Source organism: Triticum dicoccoides, chromosome 5B (genome assembly GCF_002162155.2).
Source record: "Triticum dicoccoides isolate Atlit2015 ecotype Zavitan chromosome 5B, WEW_v2.0, whole genome shotgun sequence".
Lineage (NCBI taxonomy): Eukaryota > Viridiplantae > Streptophyta > Magnoliopsida > Poales > Poaceae > Triticum > Triticum dicoccoides.
In genome coordinates, this window is record NC_041389.1 from 617,274,255 (window position 1) to 617,292,249 (window position 17,995).

At 44.6% G+C, this 17,995-nt stretch overlaps 1 protein-coding gene across 1 annotated transcript in view; it reads right to left on the reverse strand.

Annotated features, from left to right (window-relative positions):
* The window catches only part of LOC119310283 (CCR4-NOT transcription complex subunit 9-like), a 5,115-nt gene extending 896 nt beyond the window's left edge, over window positions 1-4,219 (reverse strand). The window contains exons 1-9 of the mRNA XM_037586081.1: window positions 3,912-4,219; window positions 2,234-2,305; window positions 1,956-2,045; window positions 1,776-1,818; window positions 1,521-1,627; window positions 1,076-1,171; window positions 414-604; window positions 259-328; window positions 4-148 (exon numbers count right to left, since the gene is read on the reverse strand). Of these exons, the coding sequence (XP_037441978.1) occupies window positions 4-148; window positions 259-328; window positions 414-604; window positions 1,076-1,171; window positions 1,521-1,627; window positions 1,776-1,818; window positions 1,956-2,045; window positions 2,234-2,305; window positions 3,912-4,112 (1,015 nt within the window). The 5' untranslated portion in view covers window positions 4,113-4,219. The remainder of the gene's footprint in view (window positions 1-3; window positions 149-258; window positions 329-413; window positions 605-1,075; window positions 1,172-1,520; window positions 1,628-1,775; window positions 1,819-1,955; window positions 2,046-2,233; window positions 2,306-3,911) is intronic.
* Between the last annotated feature and the right edge of the window lie 13,776 nt (window positions 4,220-17,995).

Here is a 17,995-nt window from a genome sequence, read left to right on the forward strand (position 1 = left end):
CGCCCATGCCCCCAAGAGAGCCTCCCCCGCCCATGCCGCCGAGAGAGCCTCCTCCGCCCATACCAGTGTGGGAACTTCCCCCGCCCATGCCGGCGATCGACATGTTGCTCAGCAGCTGCTGGAGCCACCGCCTTGTGACGTTATCATCCTGCGTCCATGGGTAAAGAAGTAGGCGTCAGTAAACGATCCGAACTGTCCTGGTGCAGATATGTCAAGCTTGTCTATCAAGCTAAGGAAAGCGCGAGCTGGGGAACGCACAAGAAGGAAGTTGTTGAATGTCCCGTCCTTCAGCACGGTGGGGAGGCAACTGTTGAGCGCAGCACAAGCCCTGCATAACATCACATAGAGAGACTTAGGAACGGCCAGTTATATACAGGCTTGTGGTTTGGACAGATGGCGCTACCATTACCAACCTCTGGTTCTCTGTCAGCCTGAGGTAGCAGCGGATTATGTGCTTCAGCAATCTTGCAGACGGCTGTTCAGCAAGCGCCTGGACCATCTGTGCTAAAACAGTGGCCACAGCAAAGAAACGCTCAGCGGTAGCGCAGATGTAACGCAGCCCAATGTCATCAAGCAGAATCTTTTGAACAATAAAGGTGGCCACCTGCAAGTAACAGTAAACTCGGCGGAGTTAGTGAGACTGATGCACTTACTACAGATCTTTAGGAGTAAAGAGATCCCAATAGTGTAGTAAAAAGCTATCTATGGAAGTTTTAAGTACATCATGGCTCAACAACCAGTTTTGAGTTTCTTCTTGTCATCCACATCATTATTTATTAGCTACCAACAAGGTAATTTCAATAATACAAATTTATATAATTGTTAAAAGATAAAATATTCCAGTAAGATAAGATGAAAAGGATGAATGAAGCAACCTACAGAAGGCAGCTACACAGATAATCACAGCAATTCATACCATAACCAAATTAGGTTGCAACATGATTTCAGTGTTGCACCATGCAAATTTCACATGAGAGTAATTAACCATGCCGATGCATTGTCAAAGGCTACAACGCATAGAACCAGAACTAGATGATCATTAGACTTCGATTTATAAAAGGGGTTGAGTTCATACAGTTTTGGAAAGTTCACTGCCCATCTCCATAGTATGCAGACACAGAGGGATTATTTCAGTTTGAAGCAGAAACCCAATAACTTCAGAATCGTCAACCTGCATATATCAAAAACAAAGCAACAAAAATACTCTTAAGATATGCAAATCGGATATCCAAAAGAAGAAACAATATAATTTCTAACAAATCATTAGCCTGTTTGCTTCAAAAATAACAGTTCCTGTTGAGATTCCTGGGATCCAATCCCAACCAGTCCATTTGATTAAAATGACTGGATTACTGGAATGAGAATACCAAAAGAACAAGATATAGTCTACAAAAAAAAGAAAGAATACAGCCAATCCCCATCACTGTTTTCCCCTCTGGTTCAACCCTCTCACCATTTAAAGCAAAAATCTATATGGACCATCCATTCCTAGTTTGCATAAGTATCTAGTTTTAATTTACCTTCACAAGAGCACCAATAACACCCAAGCTGGTAAGCCTCAAGTACTCAAAAGGTCTTGTCTTGCTGGTAGTATTCAGGAACGGGTACAGGTACAGTGGGATGTGAGCTGCAAAGGAAAAAGAAGAAGACTTAATTATTAACCACTGCTAGTTAAGATTTACTTATTCTGTAAAGTCACCAAAATGAGGAAAGCTTTTTAACAATAAACAATGGAAATATTTAAGACTTGGCATAGAAACAGCAGCACTCAGTACCATTCAAGAACGGGATCCTGGTCTCAGGGTGTGAAGCAACACACTGCAATTAAAAAAAAGTAAAATGAAATTGAGGGGCAGATGGCAAGCAAGCATGATATGAAAGCAGTAGTATTCTCAATCCACCACAAGGCCCACCAGGAGTGAGGGTTTCCTTTTCTTTCTCATGTAAAAGCATACCTGAAGAAGTGCAAGTGCATTGCAGACACGGTTTGATGCAACTGGCGACAAAGTAGGAGGTGAAAGTGAAGGGTAAATTGACACAATCTCCTGCATAAATTTTCAAAACAGCATGACAGACTGAATAAGGAAAATGTGCAGAACCATCAATAATTTCATATTGAAATAATCAATACACATGGACAACCACCCTTACTTAAATAACAAGAACTGCACAAGTACATATGTACTCTTGCCATTGCGACTGAATTTAGAACAGTGCAATAACTGTAACCTACCTGGAGCAGTGCAGCAACAGTGCCAAAGGAGTGCCACAGCAGTGGAGCAAGGTCTTGAAAAATCTCTCGTTTCTGAAAGAGGAAACTGAGAAACAGATTAGACAATGAATTTTCACCTCCTGCATCCCAGATTTGCAGCCACACTTTAAATGTTAAAGTAAAATAGCTCTATGTATCAACTGTCCAGTTTGGAATATTGTCTTTGGAAAGTTGATGTTTCACTAAGAAAAGAAGGGTCTGTCTAGGACACATTTATGTCACGTCTAACCTTGTGTCCACTATGTTTGTGGTGTATTTTTTTTTGCCCCAGCTTTTTTTTTGTTCCTTGTTGCTGCGTTATTTGTGGGAGCTTAGATGTGACATCCTTAGAAAACATTTAGATGTGAATTAGACAAACTCAGAAAAGAATGACGATGCTTGCATTAGTGGCTCATACCATGGGTTCACACTTTTGGTAGATAAAGAAGTGACAGAAAAAAAAATACTATACTAAGTAAACTTCATCACTTATCTAGATAATCTGCAAAAGTAGAACAGATTGTTTCTAACCTATAAATGTCTTCCTATATAGTTTAAACTGTTTAGATTTCCTGACACCACCTCCTGATAAGTTTGCAAAGTCATCAATAGGACAGGATTTCACAAAGTTCACACCCCCGCCCCCCTGTCCTTGAACAGGGTATCTCCACCAGATACTATAATTAAATGTGCACAGCCGAATACCCCTCCAGCCTGCTCCAGCACAAAAATATTCATTGGAAGTTCACTTTTACCAAGAAACAAATACATCAGGAAGCAGGGGATATTAACAAAAATGCGCTTCTTGTGGTATTCACTCCTGAGAGATTGTATATGATAACTGCAGTATTTACCATTTTATTCAGGGGTACTATAACAGAAATGGGCACGTCTCTTGTTGTATTCAATCCTAACAGAACAACATATAAGATAACGGCAGTACTTTCCACTTTAATCAGAGCAAGCAGAACTAAAATGGATACAGTTATCTGATGCACACACCGAACTGCCATCCGAGTGTGTCCAACAGAGATCGGCAACCATTCCCGCTACGGATGCTAATAACAGGTAAACCATAGCACATGTTTAAAGAATGTATCATAATAAAAGCTACAAAAATCACATACCAAACCCTACTTGCTTTCGCTACATATCTACAAGTCTACAGCAAGCTAAAGGACTGCACAAAATCACCCAATTCTCTTCATACTCCAGATATGAGCAGGCAGAGTTGCACTAAATTACCAAACACCACAAGCAAGTCATAGAATCGCCCTAAGGAGATCGGAGAGCAACATTTCCATACCAAGCACGGATCAAAGATAACAGACAAAGACGGGCGTGCACTGATCTATACCCTATAACCTTAGATCACCACGTGAGCCGATTTACCCATAAAGAACTGCCCTGCAGCTGACATCAGATAGATCATCAGGGTCCCGAATCTACTTTCGCCTGGAGACAACATTGTACCACCAAGGTCGCAGCTTTACCAACCACCACATGACACATACAGATCCCCCGATTCCCCACCGCAAATCCGACCCTTAAACATCCACCAGGAAGCTACAAACGCGAAATTTTAATCGACGGGGAGGGCTAGAGGGAAGCGCGGGGTTCTCCGCGGCGGGAGGGTGGGGTGGCAGGGGGAGGAAACGACCTTAGAGAGCTCGAGGAGGGCGTTCTCGCGCAGCTCCGGGTCGCAGAGGTCGAGCACGAGCTGCTCCGCGGACACCATCTTCCGGTCCCTCCCCCCGGCGGGCGGCGCCGCGGCCGACGAGCCGGACGGGGGCGGGAGCGGGGGCGGGGAGGGCGCGCCGAAGGAGGGGCCGGCGGCGAGGGCCGGCGGCAGATTCGCCATTGAGGAGGGTGAGGAAAAACTGAGGAGGTGGTCAGGGGAAGGAGGAGAGGCTCTGCCCCCCCGGAGGGCAAGGTTATACTAGAAGCGGTATGCTACGAGGAGGGGCAGGATTTGGAATCGGCGGCGGTTTCCAACTTTGCTCCTTGTCTTCAAACGGAGATGAAACATTTTCCCAGCCGTCCTTTCCAGTGCCTTGTAATGGTGTTGCACGCATCCTACTCATCATATTTGGAAGCTGCCATGGTCGCCAGGGCATGAATTCGGCTCGACTCGTCGGTGGGCGTTTATCTCACTCCTTCCTCGGCGCACCTGCTCGCCACCTAACAGTGTTTGTTGTTTTGCTTGGTGGCCGATTGTCCCACTCCTTCCTCGGCGCACCTTTCAGTGTCTTGTAATGGTGTTGCACGCATCCTACTCATCATGTTTGGAAGCTGCCATGGCGGCCAGGGCATGAATTCGGCTCGACTCATCGGTGGGCATTTATCTCACTCCTTTCTCGGCGCACCTGCTCGCCACCTAACAGTGTTTGTCGTTTTGCCCGGTGGGCGATTGTCCCACTCCTTCCTTGGCGCATCTGCCCGCCACCTAACCTTGTTTGTTGTTTTGTCCGGCCGGTGTTTGTCCCCACTCCTTCCTCGACGCACCTGCTCGCCACCTAACATTGGTTGCGTTGTTTTGACGACCTCCGTCGACCTCACGCTTTTGAGACCTTTGCCGTCTTTGTGTCGGTCTTCTCCTCTGTCGTCGTCGCCGTCGCTGTTTAATCTCCCTTGGGAACCTCCGCCGCCGGAGAGATACAAAGGAAGTGGCGTCGCCACTCAAGACATGTAGAGAAGACAACGAATTAATGGTCAGTGGGTTCAGGGTGAACCCAATGACTCATTATCAATCATGAAACAAGTATTTTCAAACATGTAAACAATTGGTGAATGAACTCAATGGAAATTTCAGGCGATGTTGTTCACGATGAAGATTAATGCGGAAGAGTGGATGAATGGTACCTTCATGTAGATTTCTTGTTGTCGCTCCTTTTACCTAACTCGGTAAAAACGAGCGCTATATTCATGATTGGTCTGATATTAACGAACATGGAAACAATAGCATGATTTCAATATTATCTTTAATGTCCTCCTAAAACATATCTTTAATGTAAGACTAATATGTGAAGAATGATTAGCATCAAAAATAAGATTCTAACTTATTCTCGTCATACTCCAGACACAAGCACGCAGAGTTGCACTAAATTACCCAACATACCGCAAGCTAGTCATGGAATCGCTATCGGGGGTCGAAAAGCACCATTTCCATACAAAACATGGAACAAGGAGTAAGAAGGAAAGACAATATGTGCATTGATCTATACCCTAGCACCTAGATACCACATGAGCAGATTTGCCTACTTAATCGCACAACAACTCACATCGGATAGATCATCAGGGTCCCCAATCTACCTTCGCCTAAACACAACATTGCATCACCAAGGTCGCATCTTTACCAACCACCACACGACACATACAGATCTCCCGATTCCCCGCCGCAAATCCAACACATAAACACCCACTAAAGATCTACAAACGCGAAATCTTCCTCAACGGGGAGAGCTAGAGAGAAGCGTGGGGCTCTCCCCGATGGGAGGAAGGGGTGGGGGAAGTAAGCGACCTTGTAGAGTTGGCGGAGGGCGTCCTCACGCAACTCCGGGTCACAGAAGTCGATCACGAGCTGCTCCGCGGGAACCTTATTCCAGTCCTTCCCCCTAGCAGCCGGCGTCGCGGTCGACGGCCCGTACGGGGGTGGGGGCGGAGGCGGGGAGGAGGGGCCGGTGGCGAGGGACGGCGGCAGATCTGCCATTGAGGAGAGGAGGGAGTAGTGGCGTGAGGGAGAAAAAATGAGGAGGTGGTCGGGAGGAGGAGGATCTCTACCTCGTGGAGGGTGAGGTTATACTAGAAGCGATATAATGTCAGGAGGGGCAGGCCAAAGAATCGACAATCGGTTTCCACTTTGCTCATTTCTCTCTAAATAGATGAAATTTTTTTTGCCATCTTTTTAATGCCTTGTTGTGGTATCACACGCATCCTAAAACTTGCCATAGCAGTCAGGACATGAATTCAGTTGGACTAGTCGGTGGATCTATTTTTCTAGCCGTCCTTTCTAATGACTTGCGATGGTATCACACGCATCCTAGAAGCTGTCATGGATGCCAGGGCATGAATCCAGCTGGACTCGTTGGTGGATTCATTTCTCCAGCTGTCCTTTCTAATGCCTTACTATGGTATCACACGCATCCTAGAAGTTGCCACCGCAGCCAGAGCATGGATCCAACTGGACTTGTCGGTCGATGTTTGTCCCACTCCTTACTCATCCCATCTACTCCCCATCTAAGGTTGTTTGTGTTGTTTTGCTGATCTTTGTCGATCTAACATTTCCTGAGACCTACTTCTTCTTTGTGAAGGTCTTCTTCATCGTAGTTGTCTCTTATGAGTGATATTTTTACACTCCTCTACCCTTGGTTTAAACAGAGATATTTCATTAAAACTGAGGTATTTGCTCTGATATTGCCACTAATGTCTAATGAATGCAAAGGATTCCACAAATCCTCTCTTTATTGTGTATCTACGGGAAATGGGCTAAACTTGGATGAAATCAATCCATAACAGTGAAAGAAGTAAAGTAGGAGATACAAGAAATCAGGAGAGGGTGTGCTAACAAGTACAAAGCAAAAGATGACGTTCCATACAACCGCGACCACTCGTATGAGCAGTCGTATGTGTAGGAATGAAGTATGTCTACCAGAGGGGGTGAATGGGAGTTTAAAATTTCTTTGGGAAACTTAAAAACTCTCGAAACCCAGCAGCGAAGCAAATAGTATTATATCTCAGTGAGTGAATGTAAACTATCGAACAAGAACTAAACACATACATCAAGAATAATCACATGGTTGAATCTAAGAATGCAATGCAAAGAAAATGAAAAGAAGCGAATGAATAAACAGTGATGCTCGATGGCGACAAAGAATTTGATAGACCAATTCGCCCTTCTGCACAAGGACTACATCTGGTCGGAGGGGTTGTGATTGTAAGTGCATCTAGTGCCACCCCTAGTTGGTTTTGGAGTATTGACGACAAACGTGGTTGAGGGACTAATGTGTTTGTGAGAATTGCAGGATAACACAGATAGTAGTCCCTCATTGATTCGGTTTACCTACCAGAGGTGACCCCTAAAAATGTGTGAAGACATTAAAGGCAATCGTGGTTCATGAAGACATTCATGACGAAGATTATGACATGTGAAGATATTCACTTGAAGACTATGGAGTGCGAAGACATAGTTGTTTCGTAGTTTCCTTTCTTCTTTATTGAGTCATAGGAACCACCATACTGTTAAGTGGGGTCTGATGAGGATATAGACCTGGGGTAGGGTCATAGGCCTAACCTATACGTCCTACCCAAGGTCCCTACCCTAGAGGATAAGAAGTCCAAGAGACAACAAGAGACCCCCAGTCAAAGATGTTGAGTGCAATCCACTCAACAATTATGTCACTCGGGAGTCCTCCTACCTATTGTCACTCGACCACCCAAGGAGTCACTCGGCATACCGAAGACCCAGAGTCCCTCGGCATTGTAACGGGCAGGCGTTCCTCCGTAGTCTTTAAGGTCATCAATAGCACTTAAGGCTGGCGTTACCTGTAACGCTCCTACTTTATGTACGTTCAACCCCCCCTGTAATGGAGGCTGGCTGGGGTCCTGGCGCACTCTATATAAGCCACCCCCCTCCTCTGTGACAAGGGTTCGCACCCCCTGTAATATCACACACATATAATTCAATCGACCGCCTCCGGGCACCGAGACGTAGGGTTGTTACTTCCTTCGAGAAGGGCCTGAACTCGTAAACCCCGTGTGTACACCTTCACCATAGCTGAAATCTTGCCTCTCCATACCTACCACCCCTTTCTACTGTCAGTCTTAGAACCACGACAGTTGGCGCTCACCTTGGGGCAGGTGTCTTGGCGACTTATTGGTGAAGTTGCAAAAAATTTCCGATCATCATCATGGTTTCCGGCGGAGGATTGGCTAAAGGCCACGAGATCCGTCTCGGCGCGCTCGTTTTCATCATCGACGACTCTGCTTGGCTTTAGGAAGCTCCCCTTGACGTCGAGGCGCTCCCCGTCCGAGGGGCGGTGCACTTTCGCGCATGCGTTCGCGACGTCCTTCTCCGGCAGCCGTCGACTGAGTATCAGTCGGCTCCGATGGCATTTTCCCTCCCCGTTGTTTGCCGCCGCAAAGCGATCCGGTCGGTCGCGGCTTCAGTGGTGGGTGAAACACGCGGTGGCTCAACTTTCGGCCACCCATCAAGTCGCGGTGATTGAGCCCGACGAAACTCTCCACGGCATGTTCGATCTGTCGACTGGCTCTGCAGAGACTGCATCCGAGTGTGATAGCAGCGACCCTACGGCTGAAGTCTTGATGGTTGATGGTCCACGTGGTCCACCTGGTTTCCACCGTGAAGACGGCGAGGATGGTGGTGGCGATCCGTCGCACGTCCATGAGGAATACCATCCTGAGCCCCTTTCTTCACAGCAGAGAGAAGAACTTCGTCACCGCAACATGGATGCACTCCACACGCCCATCGTTGGAGAAACCCCCGAGGCCCGGGCCTTGGAAGAGGTGTGCCTGGCTAATTTGGTTGAGCACACTCGACTGGAAAACCTTCAGCGCGCTCTCGATGAGCGTGCTCGGGAGCGGATCCCTGAATCCAGTCGACGACAACTTTTTCTGCCTCCACCTAAGGTATACCACACTCCGATCCAAAATCTCGCAGCTGCAGCCCGCATAGCAGAGTCAATACAACCCTCCCAGTCAGAGGACGGCAGGGGTTTGATGCAGATCTGGGCCTTGCTCCGGCTGGCAGGAGAGCAAAACACCACAGTGTCTCAGTCGCGGAATAGGATTCACAGCAGATCCGTGGTAGCAGATACAGTTCAGTCGGCCCACAGTCCAAGATCGCCCATACGGCGTGAGGACCGTGGACAGTATGATCATCGGCTCGACCGCGACAATCGTTGTCGAGTGCCCACGCCTCCTCCGAGGAGTGCGTCATATGTGCCTTGGCAGAACGATGATAGACACCGTCACAGTGGCAGATGCAGAGCACCAGTCGACCCAAGAGAGCCGGGCTTCGATGCGAGATCCATCCTCATTTAAGGTCTGGTCGACCGGAACAGAGTGCATAGAGAAGAACCCGACAGAGATCGTCCGAGTGGCAGCAGAGTGCATGTTTCCGGTACAGAGTGTTTCAGCAGAGCCATTAGGGCAACGATGATTCCTCCCAACTTCAGGTTGGCGACCGGAGTCAGTAAGTTCACTGGGGAGTCCAAGCCTGAAACTTGGCTTGAGGATTACCGAGTGGATGTACAGATTGGCGGTGGAAACGATGAAGTAGCAATGAAACACCTTCCTCTGATGTTGGAAGGGTCGGCTCGAGCATGGCTGACTCAGTTAGCTCCGGACAGTATATATAGTTGGGAAGAGCTTGCTCGAGTGTTCGTCAGAACCTGAGGGCACTTGTAAGCGGCCAGTGGGGTTGACAGAGTTGCAGCATTGCGTGCAGAAACCGAGTGAGACTGAAAGCACAAGTGCTCCCTGGGTGGTTTTGGTAATTAATGTCAACATATATCTTGTTGGACTAACACCTTTACCTAGTATATTTCAGACAAGTTCAACAATGGAGTGGCATGGACTAAAGGATGTGGAACCCCTTCAAGATGCTAAGGACAAAGGATTGGATTAAGCTTCAAGATCAAGACTCTACATGTTTCCATTTTAGTGATCCCAGATCACAGAGTCTATAGGAAAAGCCAATACTATCAAGGAGGGATGAGGTGTTGCTTAATGAGTTTCTTGCTCCACAGTGCTTAGTGATATGCTCCAAAGCCCTCAACTACTTTCCCACATCCACACATATGACCAAAACCTAAAGTCCAACTCGGCCCCACCGATTCTTTCTATCCGGTGCCACCGAGTTCAGATGTCTTAGCCACTGCCACAAACCCTAGGCAAATCAGTTTCACTGATAGGGATCTCGGTCTCACCGAGATGGGATTGTAATCTCTCTGTGTATGTCCATTATCAAAATTGGTCTTACCGAGTTTGAACAATCGGTACTACTGAGATTACAATGCAAACTCTCTGGTTAACTTATTACCCAAATCGGTCCAACCGAGTTTGAGTAATCGGTCCCACCGAGTTTGCCTGACCAACTCTCTGGTTAGCTAATTACCAAAATTGGTCTCACCGAGTTTGTGTAATCGGTCTCACCGAGATTACATTATGCCCTAACCCTAAACATATCGGTCCCACCGAGTTGCATTTCGGTCCACCGAAATCCTAACGGTCACATTGTTTACTGAATCGGTCTGACCGAGTTTGTTGATTCGGTCCCAGCGAGATTGGTAAATTGTGTGTAACGGTTAGATTTTTTGTGGAGGCTATATATACCCCTCCACCTCCTCTTCATTCGTGGAGAGAGCCATCAGAACAAGCCTACACTTCCAGCATCCTATTTCTGAGAGAGAACTACCTACTCATGTGTTGAGGCCAAGATATTCCATTCCTACCATATGAATCTTGATCTCTAGCCTTCCCCAAGTTGCTTTCCACTCAAATCTTCTTTCCACCAAATCCAATCCTGTGAGAGAGAGTTGAGTGTTGGGGAGACTATCATTTGAAGCACAAGAGCAAGGATTCATCATCAACACACCATTTGTTACTTCTTGGAGAGTGGTGTCTCCTAGATTGGCTAGGTGTTACTTGGGAGCCTCCGACAAGATTGTGGAGTTGAACCAAGGAGTTTGTAAGGGCAAGGAGATCACCTACTTCATGAAGATCTACCGCTAGTGAGGCAAGTCCTTCGTGGGCGACGGCCATGGTGGGATAGACAAGGTAGCTTCTTCGTGGACCCTTCTTGGGTGGAGCCCTCCATGGACTCGCATAGCCGTTACCCTTCGTGGGTTGAAGTCTCCATCAACGTGGATGTACGATAGCACCACCTATCGGAACCACGACAAAAACATTCGTGTCTCCAATTGCGTTTGAATCCTCCAATCCCTTCCCTTTACATTCTTGCAAGCTGCATGCTTTACTTTCTGCTGCTCATATACTCTTTGCATGCTTGCTTGTTATGTATTGTGAATTTTAAAGTTGTGCCTAAACTCCACTTAAACTTAAAGAAGTTAAAAACTGCAACTTTGGTACTTAGTGTCTAATCACCCCCCCTCTAGACACCTCTTCTCGATCCCTTTCAATTGGTATCAGATCATTGGTCTCCATTGCTTTGGTTTAATCACCATTGGAGGAAGATGGATGAGTCTACTATTGGGAGTCTTAGACATAGGGTGCCTATACTTGATGGAGAGTATTTTCATGAGTGGAAAAATGAGATGCTTGTAATTTTCAATCAATATCATTTGAACAAGTACATTGCTAGTCCTTGTGCACCTTATGTTGATCCTATGCATCCTACCCTTGATGAGTTGATTGACATGATTAGGAATCTTAGAACTGTTGAACTTATCATTATAGGCTTGCCTAGAAACTTGATTGGACGTTTGCCTACTCTTAAGTGTGCCTACACTATATGGAAATTTCTCGAGGAACGCTTTCCAAATTATTCCTTGAAAAATCTAGATGAAATTCTCCATAAGTCTATTGCTTTGAGTAAGATGAATACTAGTGATCCTACGTTTGGTGATCGTCTATTTGAGCTTACAAATCTTATGCGTGTCAAAGTAGATGTTGGAATTATTGGTGATATTATTTCCGAAGCTATAAAAATTCATAAGCAAGATCATTGTCAAACTCACTCTAACGAATTACCCTCTCTAGGATTTAATCCACCACATGACGATGTTGAACATGGATACTATGATGAGGATGATGATAGTGACTTCGATCTTGATGATGCAATGAGACATTTTGGTCTTACGGAAAATCTTCGGGGATATATGGAAGGAGGAAAGGAATTGGTTCTTGATAGTGGATGTACCGATCACATGACTCGAGATAAAGACATGTTTCGTGAGCTTGCTGAAAATGATGGTCCTTGAAAGTATGTCACTTTCGGTGACAACTCAAAGGGTAAGGTGGTTGGCCTCGGTAAGGTGGCCATATCACATGATAGCTCCATACAAAATGTCATGCTTGTTGAATCTCTTGGCTGCAACTTACTTTCAGTATCTAGACTTGCTGATTTCGGTTTCAATGTCCTATTTACTGAAGTAGATTGCCAAGTGTTTCGTAGAGATAATCATAAAATGGTCTTTACCGGTATACGTAGAGGTGATCTATACATTGTTGATTTCACTAAAAAGGCTCAACCTAGAACTTGCTTTATTGCTAAATCTTCTAAGGGTTGGTTATGGCATAGACGATTAGGTCATGTTGGTATGCGAAACCTTGACAAGCTTATTAAAGAAAATCATATCCTTGGTGTTAACGATGTCATATTTGATAAGGATAGACTTTGCAGCGCTTGTCAGGCAGGTAAACAGGTTGGAGGAAGGCATCCCGTGAAGAACATCATGACCACAAGGAGGCCACTTGAGCTACTTCACATGGATCTTTTTGGTCCAAATGCTTACAAGAGTCTCGGTGGAAATTCTTTTGGTCTAGTTATAGTTGATGATTTTTAAAGATTTACATGGGTGTTCTTTCTCGATGATAAATCGCAGGTCCAAAAGATCTTCAAAAACTTCGCTAGGAAGGCCCAAAATCAATTTGAAGTGAAGATCAAGAAGGTTCGCAGCGACAACGGAACGGAGTTCAAGAACGCAAATGTGGACACCTTTCTTGATGAAGAAGGGATTTCACACGAGTTCTCGGCTACGTACACACCTCAACAAAATGGAGTTGTTGAGAGGAAGAACCGGACGCTCATCGAAATCACGAGAACGGTGCTTGATGAGTACAAGACGCCGAAACACTTTTGGGCGGAAGCGGTTGAGACAGCTTGTCATGCAACAAATCGCTTGTATCTTCACAAGCTACTCGACAAGACGGCATACGAGCTCCTCACCGGTAACAAACCCCAAGTTGGATACTTTCGAGTATTCGGCTCGAAGTGCTACATTCTTGATAAGCATCATCGTTCTAAATTTGCTCCTAAGTCTCATGAAGGTTTCCTACTTGGTTATGGCTCAAACTCTCACACATACCGTGTCTACAACAATTTCACCCGAAAGGTTGAAGAAACGGTTGATGTGAAGTTTGATGAATCTAACGGCTCGCAAGTAGAGCAATTGCCAATTGATGTAGGAGACAAATATCCCTCAGAAGCAATCCAAGACTTGTCTATTGGCAAGATTCGTCCAACGGAGGTGAAGGAGAGTACCTCATCCGTCCAAGTGGAAGCTTCTACCTCACGACAAGGTGAACCAAGAGTTGATACGGAAGCATCCACAAGTGGGACACACCAAGATGAAGAAAACGAGGAAGTGCATCAAGATGAACGTCAACAACCTCCTTCTCCACCACGACAAGAGAACGACAACGCCAACAATGAAGAAGGCCAAGAAGAAGAAGAACAAGATGAAGAAGATGTTCAACCAAGAACCAAGCAAAAGCTTTCACGAGTTCGAGCAAGAATTGCTAAAGACCATCCCATCAAGCAAATCTACAACGATATCCAAACCGGGAGAATCACTTGCTCTAAAACTCGTTTAGCTAACTTTTGTGAAAACTATTCATTCATCTCTAACATTGAACCTATGAAGGTTGAAGAAGCATTGGAAGATCCGGATTGGAAAAATGCCATGCATGAAGAGCTACACAACTTTGAGAGGAATCAAGTTTGGACATTGGTTGAGAAGCCCGAAGACAACCACAACATCATCGGTACCAAATGGGTGTTTCGCAACAAGCAAGATGAAGATGGACAAGTAGTTTGCAACAAAGCATGTCTCGTCGCCCAATGCTACACACAAGTCGAAGGTATGGACTATGGTGAGACTTATGCTCCCGTTGCTAGACTTGAGTCCATTCGCATCTTACTTGCCTATGCTAATCACCATGATATCACCTTGTACCAAATGGACATTAAAAGTGCTTTTCTAAATGGTGAAATAGAGGAGGAAGTTTATGTTAAGCAACCTCATGGCTTTGTCAATCCTAAGAAACCAAATCATGTTTACAAACTTCACAAAGCTCTTTATGGTCTTAAACAAGCTCCTAGAGCGTGGTATAAATGCTTGACCAAGTTCCTTATTGAAAAAGGCTTTGAAATTGGAAAAATAGATTCTACTCTTTTTACTGAAAGGGTCAATGGAGAACTATTTGTGTGCCAAATCTATGTTGATGATATTATATTTGGTTCTACTAACCCTCATTTTAGTGAAAAGTTTGGGAAGCAAATGTCGGAGAAGTTTGAGATGTCTATGATGAGTGAACTCAAATTCTTTCTTGGTTTGCAAATCAAGCAAACTAAGGAGGGAACCTTTGTCTCTCAAACGAAGTACACCAAGGACTTATTCAAGAAGTTCAATATGCAAGAATGCAAAGGTATGACTACACCCATGCCTACTAGTGGACATCTTGACTTGACCAAAGATGGTAAACCGGTTGATCAAAAGGTTTATCGCTCTATGATTGGTTCATTGTTATATCTTTGTGCTTCACGTCCAGATATCATGCTAAGTGTGTGCATGTGTGCACGATATCAAGCTGCTCCTAAAGAATGTCATCTTAAGGCTATGAAAAGGATAGTGAGATACTTAATTCATACACCAAATTTTGGCATTTGGTATCCTAAGAGGGCCTCTTTCAATCTTGTTGGCTACTCTGACTCAGACTATGCCGGAGACAAGGTTGATAGAAAGTCCACTTCGGGTACTTGTCAATTTCTTGGTAGATCTCTTGTGTCTTGGTCTTCCAAGAAACAAAACTCGGTATCCTTATCCACCGCCGAAGCGGAATACATTGCCGCTGGTTCATGTTGTGCTCAATTACTTTGGATGACCCAAGCTCTTAAAGATTATGGGATATATGTGAATCATGTTCATTACTTTGTGACAATGGGAGTGCTATCAAGATTGCTCACAATCCCGTGCAACATTCTCGAACTAAGCATATTGAAGTTCGTCACCATTTCATTCAAGATCATGTTGCTAAGGGTGACATTAATCTTAAGCATGTTCGCATCGAAAAACAATTAGCGGATATTTTCACTAAACCACTTGATGAGAAAGTGTTTTGCAGGTTAAGGGGTGAATTGAACATCATTGATGCTTCAAACTTGGAGTAGAAACTCCATTGGATACATGCAAGACATGAGCTTATGACTAATCCTTGATATTTCTCTTATGATGATAATCTTATGTCTTGGATATATGTGCATCTTGCATGTTATCTAACTCGTGTAGGTACTTGGATGAATCGAATTCCATGAGATTATAACCTACTCATATCTTGAGCGATCTCTACATCACCAAGTCTCTACACAATGGTGGTTGAAGAACAAGGAAGCACGGAACCTTTCAAACATATCCTTTGACAAATTCTATGTTGAGTTTCATGATTGTCATTTTGGATACACAAGTGCTCTTCCTTAGAAAACTAACCCATGTAGGAAGACGAACTCAAATTCCAAGTGGTGCTCCAAACTCTTGATGAACTACATCAACCTTGAGCAACCCACACAAGTTCAACTACATGATCAAAACCACCACCCAAGGTATGTCATTCCATCTTAGAGAAGCTTTACTCCGAGTCATGAGTCAAAGCAACTCGACAAGATGAGAATACATCAAAATGCTTAAACGATAAACGGTAACCCCATTTTGAGCTTAAACGATGAGTATGACCTATGATCAAGTGATCTCACTTGACTCCTAAGTCAATATACTCTAACATAGGTGACCTTGTCGCCGACCATCTCTAGATGAAGTTCTCTTGTGTTCTTTTCTGTGCTCTTGCATTTATCTCATGCATATTTGTTTCTCCTTTCAAAAAAAACTTCATCTAGATTTCTTTTTTTTTCTATTTGTTCTGCATTCCCTGCATCCAATTCATTGCATATCCTTCAGTTAATTCCTTGCAAATCCTTGTGAGATTTTACTTGTCTAGTGAGCTGAGGTGACAAATGTTTTCTCTGCGAAGAACTCGGTCTCACCGGTTTTCTGTTTTCGGTCCAACCGAATCCTTTTGGTTCAACCGAAGCAAACCACTCGGTGCCATCGATTTCACTACAGGAAAAACATTCTGCCACTTGTTCCTGTTTTACTTTTGATCTAGCTCCACTCAATGAATCTTGTCCTCTACAAGCATCACAGTTTTTTATCAGTTCTTTGTGCTGTGACTCAAGGATCAAACCCAAACACGACAAATTCCAGAAGGCCCTTCTTGGAAATTGATGTCAAAGGGGGAGAGAGAGATCACATCAAAGCTTATCACTTAGAGAGATCACATCAAAACTTATCACTTCCAAAGGGAGAGAGAGTATCACCTCCATTGGGGGAGAGAGATCTTCAGGGGGAGAGAATACTCAAGAAGAGAGTAATCCTCAAGGATCCCAGATGCTTGGTGTTCAAGAGGAGAGATGCCACATGTCTTCTTGAGGGGAAAGAAAGACATGTTCATATGTGCTTATTTGCATTAGCTCTGTTTAGTTGTTTCCTTGAGCTCTGATTTTGCTTTTTGCTCTGATTTTCTGTTCCCTATCTTCTCCCAGTATCCCATGCTAGATTCAGGGGGAGCAAGACATCTAAGGGAAAGAAATCATTTAAATTCACTCCACATCTTTACCTTTGGGGACATGTCTATATCAAATGTGGTACTTAGTACTCACTCTCTACATGTCATCCCAGTCTTGGTATTCTTGTGGTTTCTTCTGTTTGCTCTGGCTAGTAGGTGTATCTGTGTTATCTAACCTTGTTTACGCAGGTTCATTCCATCCTAAGCCAACTCAAGACCATAAGGTAAGTATATGCATCACAGTCATGTGTATGAGGAACTCTTGCTGATGTACATATTGTTTGCAAGAAGGACTCATGATCATGAAGGTACATTTCCCACATACACATCTATTGCTATCTTTTTCTCTGATGCATATGGCCAAGACACATGTAACACATTGCTTACTCTGTCATGTTCATGCATTCACATGCTTTTATATTCCATATTCACATGATTGCATACATGTAGGGGGAGCCTATGCTTGTTACATGTCTTTCCAAAGCTTTACTTGGTATTCTCTATATCCTCATCTAAGGCTTTGATGTATGTTGTCATCAATTACCAAAAAGAGGGAGATTGAAAGCACAAGTGCTCCCTGGGTGGTTTTGGTAATTAATGTCAACATATCTCTTGTTGGACTAACACGTTTACCTAGTATATTTCAGACAAGTTCAACAATGGAGTGGCATGGACTAAAGGATGTGGAACCCCTTCAAGATGCTAAGGACAAAGGATTGGCTCAAGCTTCAAGATCAAGACTCTACATGTTTCCATTTTAGTGATCCAAGATCACACTGAGTCTATAGGAAAAGCCAATACTATCAAGGAGGGATGAGGTGTTGCTTAACGAGTTTCTTGCTCCACAGTGCTTAGTGATATGCTCCAAAGCCCTCAACTACTTTCCCACATCCACACATATGACCAAAACCTAAAGTCCAACTCGGCCCCACCGATTCTTTCTATCCGGCGCCACCGAGTTCAGATGTCTTAGCCACTGCCACAAACCCTAGGCAAATCAGTTTCACTGATAGGGATCTCGGTCTCACCGAGATGGGATTGTAATCTCTCTGTGTATGTCCATTATCAAAATTGGTCTTACCGAGTTTGAACAATCGGTACTACTGAGATTACAATGCAAACTCTCTGGTTAACTTATTACCCAAA